The sequence below is a fragment of the Echeneis naucrates genome, chromosome 8 (assembly GCF_900963305.1).
Source record: "Echeneis naucrates chromosome 8, fEcheNa1.1, whole genome shotgun sequence".
Classification (NCBI taxonomy): domain Eukaryota; kingdom Metazoa; phylum Chordata; class Actinopteri; order Carangiformes; family Echeneidae; genus Echeneis; species Echeneis naucrates.
In genome coordinates this window covers 16,524,823-16,545,100 of record NC_042518.1, presented here as the reverse complement: position 1 = coordinate 16,545,100, position 20,278 = coordinate 16,524,823, and the positions used below count along the sequence as shown (strand labels likewise).

The 20,278-nt window shown below is 42.3% G+C and overlaps 1 protein-coding gene across 2 annotated transcripts; it reads left to right on the top strand.

Moving 5' to 3' along the window:
* Nucleotides 1–5,631: 5,631 nt before the first annotated feature.
* triobpb (TRIO and F-actin binding protein b) lies at nt 5,632–20,111 on the top strand. 2 transcript variants are annotated; one of them, XM_029508352.1, is made up of 15 exons: nt 5,632–5,751; nt 5,953–6,070; nt 6,457–6,528; nt 10,343–10,399; nt 10,774–10,842; nt 10,968–11,057; nt 11,321–11,430; nt 12,794–13,235; nt 14,148–14,382; nt 14,629–14,740; nt 15,684–15,843; nt 16,197–16,298; nt 18,396–18,482; nt 18,813–19,017; nt 19,148–20,111. In XM_029508352.1, the coding sequence occupies exons 1-14, from the start codon at nt 5,639–5,641 to the stop codon at nt 18,972–18,974; spliced, it is 1,929 nt and encodes a 642-aa protein (XP_029364212.1). In that variant the 5' UTR covers nt 5,632–5,638; the 3' UTR covers nt 18,975–19,017; nt 19,148–20,111. The 2 variants fall into 2 exon arrangements, with proteins under 2 accessions (XP_029364212.1, XP_029364213.1); XM_029508353.1 differs by lacking the exons at nt 5,632–5,751; nt 5,953–6,070; nt 6,457–6,528 and adding an exon at nt 7,228–7,733.
* The last annotated feature ends 167 nt before the right edge of the window (nt 20,112–20,278 follow it).

Below are 20,278 nucleotides of genomic sequence, written 5' to 3'. Positions count from 1 at the left end.
CTGAAAGTTCGATCGAACAAAAGATCTTATGTTGCACTCACATGTCACGCACTGTCAATGTGCTCTATGTGGAATTTGTCCCCCTGTGCTCCATTGTTTGATCGGAAACCTGACGCTGTTGTCAACATCCTCCCCAGAGCAGGAGGAAATCAACCCTTAGCTCTGTGTTTCCTCAGTATTACCTGTGTGTGATCTAAAGGAGAAGCAGCCACTGCTTCTCTTGGAGCATCTCACCGTTAACACGAAGAACCTAAAACCGCCCAGCCACCTGTTTTAATGTATGTCACCCCCCTCTTCAGCAGTGTTTATTTATTTACGTTAACCTGAGCTGGCGTGTGCCAGCTGTCACTAGCATGAGCGCTTCATTTTGCTCTCTAAAGCCCATGATATTTAATACAAGCACTCAATAGAGGAACTAGTGGGCTGTTGGCTCCATGTTGGCTCTGTGTGTGTGTGTGCTACAGGGTCTCTGCTGTGTTAACTGAGAGCCACAATGGCTGTCATGGATGCTTCAGTTTCACTCATTGTTAGAACAGCCAATCAGATTGATCTGAGAGTTTGATAGCTCGAGGGCATAGAGAGCATGGAGAAGAGGAGGCATGTCCCTGATGAACAGTTAATCCACGGACTCTTAATGGCATACTTTAAGTTGAGCTGACAACTGGAGCTTCACTTGTCAGGTAATGCTCACCAATTGTGTTCCCCTTTTTTTAAAATACCAAACCCATCCCAGACTGTCACTCTTCATTCTGTCCTTGTGGGTTCGCTCACCTTTCTTCTATCATTGGTGCTTGTAAAAACTGTTGTAAACGAGTGTGCGTGTCTTGTGGTTGGCAGTAATGCTCCTCTGTGAGCAGCTTTGACACAGTTTTGAGAGGATTGTGTTTCACTGTCCTCTAGTGTGATTAGTTATCACCCACCTTAACAGATCCACTTCAGACTTTGCATGAACTGTGAAATTAAAAGGACCTCTTTAGCATTCACCCTTAGCTGCTGCTCCGTGCTGTCTGCAGTGATGCAGTGTCAGGCAAGCTCAGAAGCATGTCGATCTTTTAAATTCAACATTATTATATGTCCTCATTTTTTAATGCCCTTTTTATCCCCACTGTGTTGTCAATGCTCTGCAGGTTTATGAAAACATTTCATGGCATGGATTTTTCAACTAAAAGTTCCATTTATTGTCATAAAATGTTCTGTTTCTGTTAAAGTTGATTGTATGGCATAATATTTGTGACGCTTATCCACCTTCTCTTGTTGTTTTTTAGTTTCCCGCGAGATGTGATGCAATGTGATGCGATGAATAGGCAGGTTCCCTCTAGAGACCCACCATGCCCCTCTCTGTAGATGAGCCCATCTGCCCCAAATTCCAGCCCAACATCTTCGACCCCTCCCGCTGCCATGACTGCCTGCGCCAGAGGCAGCTGCATGCTGGTGCAGGGCAGAGCACCGAGACAGCACCACAGCAGAAATCCTCCACAGATGCTGGTGGGACTGTGGCAGGAAAAGGAGGGTTGCTAACACCGATCCCATCTCAGGCAGAGGAAAGAGACACCAGCAGCAGCAAGGTAAGAAAGAAGAGAAGCCAGAATGGAAGAGGGAGGAGTGAGATGCACAGAGCAGCTAGGTAACAGGGTAGAGATGAGTGATGGGATTAACTCGACAGCGTTAGAGGTCACAGATGAAGTCAGCAAGACACAATATAAATCAAATATGTAACAGTGATTCTACAGTACTCTCAGACTTAGTTTCCTCAGATCAGGAATAATGCAGAAAATTTTATATCATTTGGGCAGAAATCACCTCTCACTTTTTCCCTAAAAGTCAGCATTTCTGTGGACAATAAGTGCCATATTTAAGCATAGTTAGTGGGATCATTTATGTGTCTGTTGCCTGTGTGTGAATGAAAAAAACGTATGATGTAGAATGGGAGGTAGCGATCAGGAGCAGGACGACAACAGTGGCACCTGCTGTAAATGAATCATGTACTGGCCTATTGGGAATCACATGAAATGCTAGCAAAAACGGGTGATGTGCGGAACAGGTGTTTACTCTAATAAAACTGTGATTTTTTTCTATAGTTTCTCATTTTATGTGACAAAAGCAGTCATCTGGTGGAAACTTCCTGTACTGAAGTGTGGCTTTAAAACACCTTTTTAACACCATTGGTAGGTTATAGAGATCATTGGCAGTTGTTGACATTTACATGTATGTGTTTTTCCACCCTTTTTATGATAATCTATTTCAAGAGAAGGGATTATGGCATGAAAAAAGGGATTAAATATTAATGTAGAAAGCCACAAACCAGGTCATGTTACAGAGGTGTAACTCTAATCGAATCGTGTGTGTCAGAGAGGACACAGAGGAGAGACTCCATTCGGCTGAACTGGACCAGCAGATCTAGGGTTGTTATTTATCTACATTTCTACTCTGATTTAAAGTCGGTGTATGGTCAGCGCTACAAAAAACCCAGAGGTGTAATAACAACCTTTTTAAGCATCACCTTTGTCTGGAGGTACATTAGCTGTGAAGAGCATCACAGTGAAGCTTCCTGGGATGGAGTTTGCTGCAACGGTGTGATTGGCCCGCGTCTTACCTTGTCACCCTCTCAGGATGATTCTGATGGTGTGTCGGTGGTGAGCAGCTACTCTGATGTCAATGGGGAGAGCTCTTTGTGCATCTTGAGCCCGGACTGTGAACTCTACATCTGCGCCAGTGACGACAACAGCACTGACAGGTAAAGATACTGGATGGTGACAGTAAGTCTTGTAGATATGGCTTGTATGTCATTACAAGTCGATCAGTTAAAAACACTGTCAAGGACTCTAGTTTATAGTCGTGTTTTTGAAGTCTCACTAGTTCTCACCATTTTGTTAGATGCAAAATTGTCATGTTGTGTCATGTATATCAACGGCTTCTCAACGATATTCTCTAGTAAGGCATACATTTAGCCTTGTTTTTTCCTTGTCCATTCCTCCTGGCTCTTCACTCGTTTAATTTTCCACCTTCTTATCTCGATTCCTCGTTCTTCTCCCATCTCCTCTTCCATGCAGCTGCCTTGACCAGAGCGATTACCAAGAATTCAGTGGCTCCATCAGTGCTGAGGACGAATACCTACCAGTCCATCACCATTCAAGGAAACTCAGCATGACCCGACATGACCCTCCACCTCACCGGGCCAACCCTCGGGCATGGATGGACGAGGCTCGCAGCAGAGATGGCTTCACTAGGCGATCTGGTTAATAAAAGCTGATCTTATTTTATTCTATGTTGTATCTGTGGGTCGTTCGATTGGTTCTTTGGCATAGAAGCAGAAGATGCATGGTATGGATAGAGAGAAATCTCATAGCACCATCTGATCTATCTTTTTGGAAAATATGTAATGCAGACTTGAGAAGGTTAAACTTCGCCAAGCCCATGACTTACTGCACTTGACCAATCCATATCCAGTTACAGCCAAGGTGTTCTTTACTTGGAAATACTATTTGATGTCAGCAGCTGAGGTGTTCCAGGCAATTACTAGTAATACAATATAGCTTGGTTTGTGTCAGGAAGCCTCTGGTAGTTGCTCGGCAGTTGAACTTTGATAATTGCATCTCTTATTTCTGTTATCCCTCCGTCTTTGCACTTATGTCAAACTGCTTGACTCCTTTTTCCTTTAGAGATAAAAGCAGACAGAGAGAAGCGTGAAAGTGGCTACTTCTCCCTGGGGTGCACAGCAGGTGCCCGCTCGCTTCGTGATAACAGCCCAGCTGCTCCATTCCGCCATTTTGAGAGAGGACATCCCATCTTCAGCAGCAGAAATGTTGAGCCCAAGGACACCATTCCCTTCAGAAACCCTAATCTTGGTGTGGCCTCTGAAAGGCAAATACTGGAGAATCTAAATGAAGATCCTCCTGAGGAAAGCCTTCCTCCTGACCCCTATGAAATTGCCATAGAGGTTGAGGCACAAGTCGGTCCTCGGTCTCCAAGTCCTACTCCTTTTAAGATAGCAGAGTCATTGGCCTCATCAGGCCGAAAGGGTTTCAGTAGTTCATATGGCCGGGGAAACCCTTCATCTCATGTTTCTTCCTATCAGCTGTCTGGTTCCTCAAGGCATAGCTCAGCAATGCAATCTCGCTCTTCTTCCCCCTCACGTTGTAATTCAACATTCAAACGCAGTGAATCAACTGCTTCCCTCAACAGACATAACTTTGACGGTGGAGGGAGGTCACGAGAGACTGATCCAGGACACAGAATTTGCTTGCAAAGCTCTCACACCCAACGTTTTCAGTCAGGAACTCTACCAAGAAACTTCAAATCATTTGCTAATTCAGTCAAATCTCAATCAAGCACAGTTTCTGATTTTCGAAGTGCCTTGAAGAAAACAGAAGTAAATGGTTCTTTGAGTGGTCGGGGTCATGACGGCATAAGTTCATCTCCCTCAAGGAGGGCCTACAACCCCCCAGGCCAAATGTCTGTCCGCAAAGCTGACACCACCAGCAGGTCCCCACAAGGACATGGACATGATAGTCGCACTTTTTCTTCGTCAAGGAAAACTTCAGAGAGCCTGCGTGACAGCCACAGTTACTCACCTCCAAGGAGAAATAACAACTCATCCAGCCAAACCCTTCTCCGCAAATCTGAATCAGTTATATCGCTGAATGGACGCAATCAAAATGGACGCTGTGGCTCGCCCATAAGAGAAGGTTATGATATTGAAAGTCAGACTATGCTGCGAAATTCAACAGCAAGAATTCGACCAAATGATCAGGAAGATGAACATGATGGTGCCGCAATGCCTTCAGCCAGACGAGGTTATAACACACCGAGTCAATCCATACTCCGAAAGGCTGAATTGAGTGCTGTCTCTAGCAGTCGAGGTGACAGTCGTCGTTCCTCTCCTGGAAGGAGAAGCTATGAAGCCCCAGGTTTGCATCATCTTAGAAAAACAGAAACCAATAGTTCAATAAGTGGTGAAAGCCGGAATGCCTCACCTTCAAGGAGAAGCTATGAGGCTCATTCTCAGTCTCTACTTCGCAACTCTGAAGGAAATAGCTCTGTCCGAAGTCCTGATATCCACAGCTCATTGTCTTCAAGGAAAAACTATGATGCTTTTAATCAACGGTTGCTGTTGAACACAGAAAATAGCAACACTCTACACAGCAAGAGACACAACAGCCACAGCTCTTCTCCCTCTGGAAAAGGAAACAGTGACCCACCAGGTTACTCAGTGCTCAGAAATGCCTCTAATGGAGAATCCAGTCATTCCTTCCAAAGAAAAAACACTGATAATGGCTCAAAATCTGACTCCAAACACTCACCATACTCCTGGCGGGAATCAACACATTCCCCTCGCAGCACTTCTTTATCTCGTGCTGCTTCACCCTCTAGACACAGCAAAAATGGCAGCAGAAAAGGTTTTGTCACTTTGACAGCACCACGGAGCCCCAGCAGCATCAGGTCTGGGGTTGGTAGACACGCCCTCGATCGTGCCCCTTCTCCTGATGGCAAAAGGTCCCACCAACGCATACGCAGCCCCTCTCCTTCACCTCAAATTCAAATCCAGAGGATCACCTCTTCCCAGAGCTCCATGGAGTCCTCTGAGTCTGGACAACTGTCAGTGGGGTCCACAGGACGGAATAGGGTGGAGTATGCTGTGATGGCAGGCCTACCAAAGGTCAAAATGATCGATCAGAGGGACAGAGCGGGCCACATGGGGTGTCCTCAAAATCAGCAGCCTTCTCGGAGACAGGAACTCTTCAAACCAGCCAGGTCAGACTTCTGTTACGAAAACCATAAAGAATTATTAGTGTTGACAAAAATGCTGTACCATGACCATCACATAGTAAATTGGTCCTGTTGTATATCGATGGTATAGACGTCTAGTTAAATCTAGATGACCTTACATCTTCTGCACCATCAGATTGGACAAATTTGTTCAAACACACTAACATCTTGCCTGTGCTGTTCCAGTCATGCCTTAAGCAAACATCCGTCCAGAGAGTGGGAAGGTACAGTGGACACTGAAAAGGACTGGCAGTACAGTGCCAATGGCTATCTGTCTCGGGCTCACTCCTCTACTTCACTGCAGGTAAGTCAGTTCAAACTGTTTACTTGTAAATCACTGTAGCCTTGAATAAAAATTCTGGCAATATCATACATTTGTTAAAAAAAAAAAAAAGGTCAGATGCTTTGGACCATACAAAAGCCTCTCAAAGCAGACAGAGAAAGTGTAGATGGGCTGGTAAACAGAAATATGTGCACAGCCTTTCCCCTCCATACAACATAATCCACTGCTATAGATCGCTGCTTTGTGCTCTGTGAATTTCACCTGTCCAGTGTTAATGCTTAACCACGTCCTCCACATACCATGCACCAGATCTGCAAAAGTCTATTGATAAAACACTTGGGGTGGTTTCTGTATTTGCTCATTAAGACTTGAATCATTTCCAAAACCTCAAACTGTTTCTTTTAAAGATATCTGGCAGTCCAGCGGCAGATGAGGGCACTTCTTGGAAAGCTAATCGCAACAGATCTGAACAAATGCAGGTATACAATGCAGCCCGTCCATTAACAGCAAATGTGTGTTCCTTTACTTTATGAATATGTGTGCATATGTGGAGACAGTGAGTTTATACAGCTGATTTTTTTTTCTTATCACTAATGTTTGCGGTGAATGCCATAAACCTGCAGCACATCTGGTTCAGTGCTAGTTTATTGCAGTTTGCTCTATTTCGATAAATGTTACACATTGACCAAGCTGCTGCTGGGAGCTTGTGCAGTGTTCTCACAGATCCTGTCTGTGTGTGTGAAGCTTTTTATGTACGTGGCACCTAACCTGCTGCTGCATATCTACACTGTGCGGCTGTCTAAATTCTCTGCTTGTCTGTCTGTAGACTTCACCTACAGCCTACAGGCATTTCATTTCAAGACTGGCTGAGCTTTGTCAATTGTGGTCTGCTGGGGCATGTGTTGAAATTCCTGAACTGAAACCAATAGCTACCAAGAGAGGATTTTGGAGGGGGAAGTGCCACTTTGTATGCAAACCCAAAGATATTCAGTCAGGAAAATGTGGCCAGTAAATTTGTTCTGTGTGCTGTCAAAGTTGGACAGAACTGCACTTTGCCGTGGGACTGACCCTCAGGATTTTTGAGAGGCGTCATCTTGGTGGAGGGGGCAGCAGTGACTCCTCATATTAAGATATTTCAGAATTTGTCCTGTTGTGATAATCCATTGTGGTTACACACTCCCCCGGTCGGTCTCTGCTCCTGGAAGTCCCCCGGACCCCGGTCCTCGGGCCAGCAGCGTGTGGTTTTAGGTAGGCTTGTTTTCTGTAACAGCGCTCTCCGCGGACCCGCCCAGGAAGTGGCAGACACGGGGCAGAGAGAGAGAGAGAGCAGAAAGCGAGCACACACTCAGCCAGGTCACACGTAACGCTGTCTTCCCACGACTTGTCACCAAGTGTCGGTGTGCAATTTTAATCTGCAGCGGTCCGTCCCCCGGTGGTTCGGCGGGACCCGCTCCCCTTCAGACCGGACACAAAGTCGGCCCGGCCCGGTGGCGGTTCGCTTCGTTAAGTTAACGTGGGGATGAATGGCGGGGTTTTGTCTAATATCGCTTTCTGCCTGAGCTCTTGGAGAGAATAACGCTCTGAGACCAAACTTGTTGCATTGTTGGTTGTTTTTGTGAGGTAACGGTCCTTTTCTTTCGTGGTTTTTTTTTTGCCCTCCCGGCCGGACTCCGGTATCATGACGGTAAGTCGAGTCGCACCTTGAGAGCACTTTGTTTTTCCTGTCTGCCTTTTCTTCCTGTGTTCATCGTGTCTCTGATGAACTCTGGCCCAGCTGCTAACAACTCGTGTATCTCACTTATCTTTCCCCGTTTTTTCTGGTCCAAAGGCGATAATAATGTGGATTTAATAATGAGCTGAGCCTCCGTTTGTCTGACTGAAGGGGTGTGTACGTTAAGCCGTACAGTAGACACTGACTGCTGCCTAAAAGCTGAAATATCTTTATTTATTTTTTTTTCCCGGCTCAGTTAAAGTTTGCACATTTCTCTTCCAAAAGAAAGGATGAATCCCACTTTGCAGGCGTGGTGTAGTTGTGTCTGTTGAGTCTGACTTGTTTACAGAAGCTGTTTGTCAATTGTTACAGCTGTTACACATGTTCATGTTGACACTCAGGCATTTTAAAACATTTCTGGGAAACTACCTGAAGCTATTTGGCCCTCTGAAACACTGTGATCAAGACACAGTCACAATGAGTGTATCACGGCATAAACACCTATTCACATTGTTCAGACAGCTAATCTTTTTAACTAAACAGAGACCAGAGACGCTGTAATGGGCCTAAAAGACATGGCTGAACTCAGCAGACATTGCTCCTCTTTACTGATGAGAGACAGGAGTCAGGACTTGGACAGGAATGGACTTTGTCTCAAGTTTGTCACTTTGTCACCAGTGTTTGACCTCCTTCCTTTTGTCTCAAACCTTTGAAGCAAGGTCACTGATCCAAGAGCTCATGACAGGGGCATGCACTTCTGCATTTTTCACAACAGATGCTGCCTCTTCCTTCTGAGCATTAGTTGACTAGATCATGTTAATTCATGGTGAAATTAGACACACTGTGATGTGCAATTCACTCTCATACACCCACAAAACAGTTGCTGGTGATTTAGCTGTTTAATCTCCTCCATATTACAAAATGCAGTTGTCAGTCTCTGAAACTTTCCCACTCTTCTTATATTAGCTGATGATCCAGTCATTAGTGTTGATTACCCACCTTATTGATAAATGCGGACAGTATATTTAATGCGAACATAGTTTATCAAATGTAACCAGCCCAATCTTCTCAACACGGTTTGCTCAAGGCAATATTTCTGTTACATGGTCTGTTGACAGTCACCAGACCTTAAAATTTGTTATATTAAAAAGATCAGTGGCATAGATGAGCTGACTTGTACAGAAAAAAACAGGGTGGTGCTGTGGCTTACAAGGGCACAACTCAAGCCAGGAAGGGAGTATAAATACAGAATAGGGGTTGCTGCCAGAGTTGCCAGAACAGACTTAAAAACTATATTAGAGTTCAAACAAAGAAGCATCGGAACAAAATTATGTCGAAAGCTGATGAAATGCTCTACTAGGAGTTGCAAAAGAGAAAGGGGGGAAAAAGTGATGGGAATGAGACACCAGAGGGAAATGAGATGACGAATGCAGTGAGAGGTTTAAAAGTGAGGAGTGTACATGCTCGTGAAAGAGATAAGTAAAGTCAGGAATGTATGAAGGAAAAAGTTGCCAAATCTTGATCTGGCATCACTGCATCCTCAGTTACCTAGCACATGTTTTCCTCTTCCTGTCATCATGTCATGTCAAAGGCAGAAACAGTCTTGTCCCTGGAAAATGTGTTGAATAGCTAAAGCGTGTTTTAATTCAACATCTACTACAGCACAGCTGCAGCAAGAGACATGCAAAATATTTCATAATGTGCACCACAGTTGAGTTATGAACAGAAAAGTAGACTCTGCTGTTTCCACTGCAATTCTCTTGAGTTTCTAAATCTTTCCTCCCTTCACTAAGTATCTGCTGCTCCAAGCCCTAATCTCTCTTGCCTGTTCTTTTCAGATATTTTTACCCTCGCACTTATGTTGTGTAGTTTTTCACACATTATGCATCTTTCTTTGCAGCCGCTGGCTTTTCTTATGTATCTGGTATGCAGAAGTGGAATAGTGCAGTACTCTAAGGCTTGCTGTTGAGATATTGCATTACCAACTTTAGGCTTTGTTGAATGATTACAACATACAGTATTATTATCATGTTCAATATTAAGTGCAACAATTACATTAAGGAATTAGAAATTAGCAATCTAAATGCATTCGCATATTCACAAAATGTATATCTTTATTTGTAAAAAGTATCTTCAAAGTGTGTGAACCCTGAGTGATACTAGTACTGACCAGTTGTACCAGTTGTAAGGAAGCAAGTTTCTCCACAATAGCAGCTGTTTTAAGTCTTTTGTTGCAAAATAAGCTAGTACCATTTACAGTGATTGCAAGGTAGTAGTGGTGTGGTTGCTGCTATTTTTTTGTTTAGAGATGAAACTATATTGTGTATGCCACACCCTTCCATACGGGCTTGTGTTATTCTTTGTTCAGTTTCCTGTTTCATTTATTACATCTAGTGTCATTTATTTTCTTTTTCTTCATTTCTGTAAAATCTTTTAGACACTTTTTTTCTGATAAACGGCTCTACAAAATAGTAACCTTGATTTGCACGGATAAGAGTTTATGTTGAGTTGATGTTTTGTGCATTTCTGTCAAACATTGACATAAAGTTCATTGAATGTGACACTGAATACTTCTTTTACAGCCTGACCTCCTGAACTTCAAAAAGGGATGGATGTCCAAACTAGACAACAGTGGAGAGGTAAAGTGCAGTAAAGTTCATTGTTAATGTCCAGTCAGAAGTCGCATCCTCGTCCTCCTTCCCCACTACCCTCTTCCTTCGGTCCCTCCTTCCTAACGAGAAAGGCTCTGTGTAAAATGATAGCGCTAAATTATCTTGGTTATCACGGTAATAGCTTGGTGGCTTGAAGCATAACAGGTGTCCCCACCCTTTGAATGATACGCTTGAACAAATTAGCTTCTCACTTTGCACATCACATAATGGAAGTGTTCAGTTGAAAATTCAATTATTGCCTGAGATATTGTTGTTATGTTTCAGCAGTTTTCACATTTTCCACCAAAGAGTTGCTGATCTTGCAGTTGATTGTTGGATTAATTGATGAATCTTATGTTTAGTGGAAGAAGCATTGGTTTGTTCTGACTGACGCTGGACTGAAGTACTACAGAGACTCGAGCGCAGAGGAGGTATTTTTTTTTTTTTTTTTTTTTTAAATGCAAGATGTTTTTTTTATGTGTTTTTTTTTTTAAAAAGAGGTGTGGGTCATATTGTGTGATTAGGGTGTGAAGATACCATTGTATTTTCTCCATAGAAGGATGATATGGATGGGGAGATTGACCTAAAATCCTGTGTGAAGGTGTCTGAGTTTGATGTGGAGAAGAACTATGGCTTTCAGATCCAGGTGAATCTTCCTGTCATGCTTTAGACTGCATCGGACTGATTTTCTTTTTTCTACTCAACCTGTATTGTCTCTTCTAAACACACCCACTCTCATTGTCTGCTTGATTTTCTTGTGAGTCTGTTATCATGACTCACATCTCTCTCTATCACTTCCACTGTTCTTTCCCTTCTCTTCATTTCAGTTTTTCCTTATCATCTCCATTTCATCCCAGTTTTGCCACATTTCTGTGTCTTCTTTATCTTTTTTTGCCTTCTCTTCTTCAGACGCGGGAGGCTGTGTTCACTCTGTCTGCCATGACAGCTGGGATCAGGCGGAACTGGATAGAAGTTTTAAAGAAGTGTATCCAGCCTAGAAGCTCGCCAGACATCACACAGTAATTGCCAATTTAATTGTTAACCATAAAAAATTAAACATATAGGTAGTTTTAATGTGTAAAATGAGGGAAAGAAACCTTTTTGGGACCTTGTTCACTTGCACTAAATATAAATTCTACTTTATTGACAGAAAATCAATATTTTTTTATTTACTGGGTGGGTGATAAAACAATAATGATAATTATCATAAAATATCATAAAATAACTTTTCCTCTATAGAAATAAGACATGGTCGATAGAACTCATTCCATCCATGTTTTGACAGACAACACGAACAGCCAATGACAATAAGAATAGCGCCGTGCCATTCCAATCACACAGCTGGAATAGAGTTACAGCCATGTCAGACTAGGTTGGCACACACATAGAGAGTAGGTGATGCAGCCGGCTTAAACGTAAGCACACATGCTTATGTTTTGGCCGCCAGTACTTATGGAGTGGGAGCAAGATACGTGAAAATGGCAGAAAATGTTAACATGAGCGACAGTGTCCCCGAAGAAGACAGCCCAAGGCTCAAAAGACGAGGACATTGTTGAGAATAAAGGTTCAAGGCATTTGGCAGTGTGGGGATATTTTGGGTCTTTAAAATCCGACAAGAAGCAGAGTAGTGTGCGCTGCAAATTGTGTTGAGCTTTTCATTGGTCAGAGTTGAGACTTTTCTATTTTGTACTATCTATTTTATTTCTTAAGTTTAAACTTGACAGAAATAGTTATGTGATTTATATTGTGATATATCGACTATCGATATCGATTGATATTAAATATCGTGATAGGATTCCATTCCATATTGCCCAACCTTATTTGTACTTCCTTACATTATTTTAACCAGCTGCTTTTTAACTGTTTCCGATTCTTCATTTGAGGGCCTGGTGCAGCTGAACCTTGGTTAAATACAGATAAGATTCTCTGTTACTCACATGCAGCAGTAGCTTTACCTTTGTTTTAGTTGCTGTGTACTTTGGCAGATGCAGACAAATCGAACCTCCATTAATAACTTAAAGTGTCATTATACAGTAATGTTTTCATAATGACTCAGCAACAGATGTTCTTTAAGTATTTAGGGTTTGTTTGTCTTTGATTTGCTTATTGGATCAAGCCTGAAGAATCTGTGATTGATTAGTTAGTTACTGATTTGAAATAAGTATTCACTCAGAGAAACTACATCCTGCAAAGTTAAAAATTTGTCTCTGCTTTAGGTGAATTCTAGCTGAATACAGTATTTTGACACCACATCGATCTGCTTTATAATCTAAAAAAAAAAACCCAACATAAAAATGTCACTTCACACAATGTGGTACCTTTTTAATCAGAATTTTTGTAATAAATTACCTTGAATAATATTTTATTTATTTATTTTTCTAGATTACCTGACAGCAGCAGTGACAAGGAAAACTCCCACTCACGCTTTCTTCTGTCCTCACGTCGCCCGTTGTCCCGTCACAGTGATCTTCCATCAGAAGTTCCAACCTCCGCTCCTCCAACGCAGCGTAGGTTTGACTACGTTGAGCTGTCCCCTGTTCCTGCCTCCCCCAGTCCTCTCCCAGCCAGTCAGAGAGAAGCAGGGGAAGGGCAGGGGAGGGAGCACAGCCAATGGCAGGAGGAGAGGAACACGAGCAGCCAGTGGGAGGCTGTGCTGTCCAGGAAGGGTACTGGAATAGGCTCTAACCAAAGGCTACGCATGGAGGATGAAATAGAGAAAAAGTGGGCAGAATTTGAACGCATGCCATTAAAGGAGATGAGCTCCTTACCGATGGGATCACGGTCTTCCAGCCAGTCAGCCAGTGAGGCGCTGCTGCAGAGGGAGGTAGTGCGTGAAGATGATTTTACAATTTGCAAGCTAGATTAAATGCAAATTAACTCTTCATCTAACCAGATGAAGTAAACCTTTCCTGTTTCTGCCTTTTAACACCAGAGTCACTATTTTCTGACTTGGCCCTTTTCCTCAGCAGCGTTTTCCATTTAAAATAATATGCTGTGGAAACTTAAAGAGAAATAATGATATAAAAAGTGATATGGGCGACTCTGCTGAATCCTCTGTGTGTTCTGTCCCTGTTTGATGTGTGTCTTAGTTTGAATCTGTGTTTATGGACTCTGGCACTAAGCCTGTCTACACATGACATGCAGGCTGATCTGCACCATAAGCCTCAGGGAAGAGCTCTGCTAAATGCAGGTATGCTGTTATACATACAATATAATTTACCAACTCTATAAGCTTCTATAGCTTGAGTCTGATTACACAGGGTTTAAAAGGTCAGGTGTGAAGAGTGTTTAAGTTCAAACTATTTGAGCTTTGAGCACACAAACAAACTTAAAATATGTCCAATGCATAATGCTCAACGTAGCAGTGGCGCACACTGGCGTCATCTGTCCTCAAAAAAGCCATGGCACAAACTGGTGGTTCGGCCTGTGATTATGTGTAGATTACTTGTTGACAATGTGGAAACTGCAGCAGATTCATTGATATAGTGGCAATCCCCATTTAGTTAATCGTTTACAGTTTAGTCAGGCAGTTGTGCCTCAGTTTGCAAAACAAAAGCATCCTATTTCTTCACATTTAACACTGTTACTGCTCATGTCTTCCACTGCCAACAGATGCTTTTGTGTCTTTCCATGTCAGCATGGTAATGATATATTAAATTGATTGTTTTTTTTTATTATTATTTTTTGTGTCCTATGTCGCTCAGTGGGCTTTACCTCCACTCTTCTGATTGTACAGGTGGCGTCACTGAAGCAGCAGCTGGAAGAGCTACAACGAGGGGGAAGAGGAGGAGGGAGAGGTGTGCGGGGTGGCTGTGGTCCTGAGGCCCCCTGTGGCCGTAGCCTGGCAGCCATGGAGCGTGCTCACCGACATGCACTGGAAGAGCTGCAGCGGCAGCACGATCGCCAGATCAAGGACCTGGAGACAGAGAAGGACAGGCTGCTGCTGGAGGAGACGCAGGACACTGCCCGAGGTCAGCAAACCAGATGGGTTAAAAACTTTATCAAGACCAAAATTAGAGTTTTATCATACAACAGTGGAACTAGCCATAATATTATTATTATAATATGATTAAATGTTAGAGCGAAAGATTTTTTTTTCGACTACAAAAAAAAAAAAAAAAGAAAAAAAAATCCAATTTTCCCTGAGATCCTTCAGCTGGGGTTGTTATTAAGAAATCCTGCAGATCTGGTCTCACACTTCAGTGTTTGTGTTTTAGTGATGGAGGCTTTGAAGAAAAAACACAAAGAGGAGCTGGAGAGAGAGGTGGAGAAAGTAAAGAGGCTAAGCAGTGGGGTGCTGGACTCGCAAGCCTTGCGAGCTCAACAACAGTAAGTAACATCCAATCACATTCTGCTAGAGTGAGAGACATGAAATGGCCACCTAGTCGTGCTGGCATTAGTATGGCATAAAATAACATCATGACATTAGTTTGATATATTTTTATTTATTTATGCAGCAACATATGCACAGTTAGAAGCACATGAAGCGCTTCCACAGGGTGTCCTGTCCTGTGTAAGCCTTTAGTCCATTTTGCCTTGAAAATAAATTCTTGTTGGTAGCCCAGTCCTCACACTCCAGCAGTGCAGGCCAACACTGGAAATTTATGTGAATAACTCTCTTGTGCTTTCAAGTGGGAGCTAGCTGACCACAAAAGGGTTTTCTGTGAAATAAAAGGTCGAATTTGCAGACTCTACAACAATCCAGAGTTCCTTGTTTGATGCAAGGCCATTACCGCAACAGCCACTGGGTCCTGTTAGGCACTTAAAGAATGTACAAGAATTTGGTCATGGATTAGTTCTCTTTTGTAAGTTTCACAAGGCCTTCGACACTATGCTGTCTCAGAGGCTGCTACTGGAACCTGCATTTTAGGGCTTATCTGGACTCCCAAACATGTTTTCTTTTTTTCTTTTTGCTATTTGCTATTTGCATGCCCTTCCTTATTTTTGTGGTTATTGGTCATGAGCACTACAGTAGTTTTAAAACCCCAATAGAAAATACTTAACCCATGAAAATGGAAACAAAACAACCATACTCTTTCACAACTTGTAGCTGTCATTTCATTCAATAAATACCATATCTAATATTATTATACTTTGCTGTAACTTTTAATAGGTGGCTTAGTTTTGGCTGTTTGTACATGTTGTACAGTATAAGAAAAAATTAAATCTCACTGCAGTAGTGCTGTCACATTCAGTGAAATTCATCATATCTGCATGATTTCTGTATTAATTTCTTTAAGCAGTTGTATGTGGTGTTGGTCTATTTCTGCAGGGCGGAAACTCAGTCTTTGCAGAGAGAGCTGGCTGGACTGTCTGAGCGCTATTCCCAGAAGTGTCTGGAGCTAAACCGAGCTGAGCAGAACAATGCTGAGAGAGAGAGAGAGATCAGTCGCAAGGAAAGAGACATGGAACAGCTGAGAAAAGAGAACCAGGTGAGTTATCAGCCAATTGTGAAGGCCTATTTGAGTGTGTTGAGTGTGAAGTGAAAGATTGTTTCTCCTGATGTCTCACTGGCAAGTGTAGTCCAAAAATGAAACATCACATTTTTACAAGTTTGTAACTACAAATAAACAATAAAATATTGTGAAGCATGGTTTCAAATTTTTCGACCTGTGCCTCACATCAGTGTTCTTTTTCAAAGTCTAGGCTCAAGCAAAATGTTTCTTTTAATGCAAATGCAGATTCTGGTCTAGTCATGTAAGGATAGTTATCCATTGTATGCAACTTTGAGTCAATCAGACGGAATCATTCAAAATTATAGAATATAAATAATTTTTCTCTGCAGAACTTAAAGGCTCGGATGACAGAAGAGATCAGCCGCATAAGATTGACCATTACTAATCAAGACTCAGAGGAGAAAAAAGACCGGACACCCTGTGAACTAGAGGTAAAACACAGATTGTAAGATGAAAACCCAAAACAACTCTGACAGGTTTTTGAAACTTTCTGAACACACGTTTGATTTAAGTCAACAACTATTACCGTGAACAATTACCTTTGGATACTTTCACATATTACAAAGCTGACACAGCTGTATGTTAGCTGACACATTAGTTTTATTTAAAAGATGGTGTGCAGTTTTTTATTTTTGGGGCAAAGCAGGCTGAAAAAACCTCTTAAGGTTATTTTAACCTATGCAGTATCACATCAAATGTATTTATATGGTACCAGATCATATGTAGAGCAGGTCCAGACCAAAGTCTTTATGGAGTTGTTAAAGTGCAACAAACTCATTTATACGTTTAAGTGATAAGGTAATAATAAAAAGTCAATGAAATGCATGATATGCTGTTTTACAGATAGATAGATAGATAGATAGTTACTTTGTTGATCCCAAAGGGTAATTCAATTTCCAGTAGCAGCACATTTTACATAAGGTAATATGTAAAAATGCTGTACAAATGGGCAAATGATAAAGTGAAAAGAATAACCCAGTGCAAATGGAGCAGCATCGTAGATGGAAGCAGTAGTGCAAATGTTGACAATATTGTATGCAAACAGTGCAGGTGCAGCCATGCCTGATGCTGTACTAGTATTTAGATTATTAGATGATGGGAAGCACAGTCATGTCCTGGTACCTCACTGGGAGGAGCTGAGTGTCGTAAGTGTTGACCCGGCTCTGAGTTGTATTTGAAATCCGATGTTTACAGGGTGAATAGAACAGGAGAGAGCATAGTCCCCTGCAGAACTCTAGTTTTGCTGACCACAGCTTACAATGTGCAGCCCTCCAGCCACACATACTGGGTTCTGCCTGTAATCCAAGACACAAGGTGCAGATCCACTCCCATCGCAGTTAGATTGTCTCTCAGCAGGGGTTAGATGGTGTTTAGGGAGCTGGAGAAGTCAAAAAACATCTTCCTCACTGCGCTGCTGCCTCTGACCAGGTGGGAGGGAAACCAGTGAAGAAGGTAGAAAATGACATCCTGTGGCCTCAGGTGATGTAGCAGGAGCCGCTCCATCGTCTTCATCTCGTGCAGTATCAGGGGAAACTGGCCTGAAGTCATTCAGCTCCCTTGGGTGTGGTTTCTTATGGGCTGGGACAATGCAAGATGTGTTCCGCTGCCGAGGCACCCTTCCCATTTGCAGATTCTGGCTGTAGATGTGCTATAGAGGTTCATCCAGGAACCAAGTGGTCGTGGGGACACACCGTCCACACCTGCTACTTTGCTGGGGCGAAGCCTCCTCAGCACGGGGCAGGGAAGGTGTTGGTACTTTCCTCTGTTGAAGAGAGGCCGGAGTCCTTCATAGAGGAAGGAGGAGGTTAAAGGACAGGTGTGGGAGCAGCAGCATTAATGTGTCAGCTGGGGGGAGGGCAGTGAAACCCGTTGAATAGGTTTGCTCTGTGTGTGCCCCCCCTTCCACTGCTGCACCCATCTTGGGACTGCAGCCGGTGATGGTCTTCATTCCATCCCACTCTTCCCTCAGGCTGTTTAGCTTCTGCTATCTCTGCCCTTCAGTTCTTTCTAAACATGTTTCAGCCTCTGCCGATTGCCATCTAGAAAGGCCCTCTTCTTCAGGTTAAGAAGAGCTTTGATGTCACTGGTGATCCAGGGCTTGTTGTTATGGAAGCAGTGAACAGTCCCAAGTGGGCACGACAACACTAATGCAGAAGTCAATGTAAACCATAGTACAGTTTGCAGTCTCCTCAGTGTCCTCTGTTTGTGCCAACTCCCACAGCAACTGTTCTGTCACAGCAAGTGTTCAGCAATACAATACATAAATGACAAAACCACTTTTTGCAGTTAAGCTATTTCTGATCACAAAAGCAAATGAAATCTCATAAGCAGCAGGAATTTGCCAGAAGCCCAAGTTATGTACTGCATAAATTACAGAGAAACAGTTTGATCATAAATCAACCAGAGCACAATTACTTTGCGTTATTGTGGGACTCAACCGATAATTATAATGATTTAGGATAGTAAAAATATTTTTGGAGTTGTTACATTGGCAGAAAAATGAAACCACGCTTGTTTTTTTTACCCAGGTTCTTCTCCGGGTGAAAGAAAACGAGATTGAGTACTTACACAAGGAGATCAGCTGTCTAAGGAATGAACTGCAGGTTCTCAACATGGTAATGTGTCTGTTGACCTTTTGTACAGAAATGCAGGGTTTTTGTGTGAATTGCACTACTAGGTGAGTAAGGTATGATGTTAATCCTCTTTGAACAAGATTTTGCTGAAATGTCTTATAGCTGAGAAGATTCCAGGGTAAGTCGATGTAGTTGGCTTAGGTGGTCAGTAGACATCTAGTTATACCAAATAATAACACACTTATGGGATGGTTTGACAGAATGTAAACATTTTCTTGTAGTCGATATAGGATCGCACGAAGATGAGAGAGAGAGCTTGTTGATGTGGTAGCACACTGAGGAGCTTATGGCCTATCCCCTTTATCTCTGCAGGAGAAGCGACTGGCCTGTGAAAGATATACAGAGGTGCATGATGAGCTGAGTGGGATGAAGGGCCGGAGTGAGCGAGAGATCCAGAGTCTAAAGGAACACCTGAGGCTGGCCATGGCTGCTCTACAGGAGGGGCAAAAGCTGGGCAACAGCTTGGACCACTGAGAACCTGCTGCTGGTACTAATGATCTGGCAGACACAGAGACAGGTGTGGACTAATACAGAATAAACAGGCAAATGCTATTCAGTATCACAGTCACTGCAACGATTTTGTATATGTCCAAGTTTTTTTTTTTTTATTATTACATTATATATTTGTTTTCTTTGTTGTTTTTCAGGAGAGTCTGCACCTTTGTGACTGAATTGACAGAGTAGAGGGGATGGAGACCATTGTTGGACTTGTACAGTTCCAGCTGTGTGGGAATCATGATAGTGCCTTAGTTTTCAATCATTCTGCCAACGAGCAGCATAGAAATAGCTTTTAGCTGGTTTCATTACACTGGGCCACACATGATATGTAAAGCTGCACTTTTTTCTTTTTTTTTTTAGCTTTTGCTTTGTTTTTGTGAGTGGGAGCATGTATGCGTTGGTCTTAAACTGGAATATTTGTTGAGTGACATGTTTCATATCAGGTATTGTAGATAAGTAATAATGCTGTATCAGCTTTTTTGTTGGATCAATCTTCTCATTGTCTGGATCTTCTGCCTTTGACAGCAGGAGTGTACACAGTTACAGTAGAGCTACTGTCATCTCAGTTTTCTCAGCTTTTGAGTCATGTTTAGTCTGTGAAAATGGCCCACGTTTCTTTAGAAATGGGAGCTTATCAATTGATGTAATTATTTTTCTACCTAGTAATAGTCATTGATGTGTTTGTCAAGTATCACATTCAGAAAGAAAGTGTGTTTAGTAACAGGACAAGCCAGCAAACGTTTCTTATTCCTAGCAAGCTTCTAAGTTGATCTAATTGTATAAAAATGTATTCTAGGTCAGCTTTCTTTGGGGATGCTTGTAAAAGCTGTTGAATGAACATTCTCCCACATCATAGATGTCTTTATTTGTAAACCATAGCTGAGAAGCATGAGTTCTCTGGCCTCCAGTCTCCCCTGATCATTACTGGCACCACAACAAAATGACAGGTGTTGCATCAATGAGCCAATTTTTTTTTTTTTTTATTGTCAGTATGTATTGTGATAAAAATGACTTATCTACCTGCGTTTTGAAAACTTTTTCATATTTAATGTACCGAAGAGCTCGTATTGCCTTTGTAAATTTTATACATTCAATCAATAAAAAAACCTTAAAGCAAAATGTATTGTTATATTTGTAATTGCAGAGGGACACATGCCTTACTTGTGGAAAAGTCTGTTCAGAGATTATGCAGTGCAGTTCCAAAAAATATTCTAAAAAATTATGTACAGTAATGATCTGCAATACATATTAGAAAGTGCTAATTTTTAGGTACTTAATTG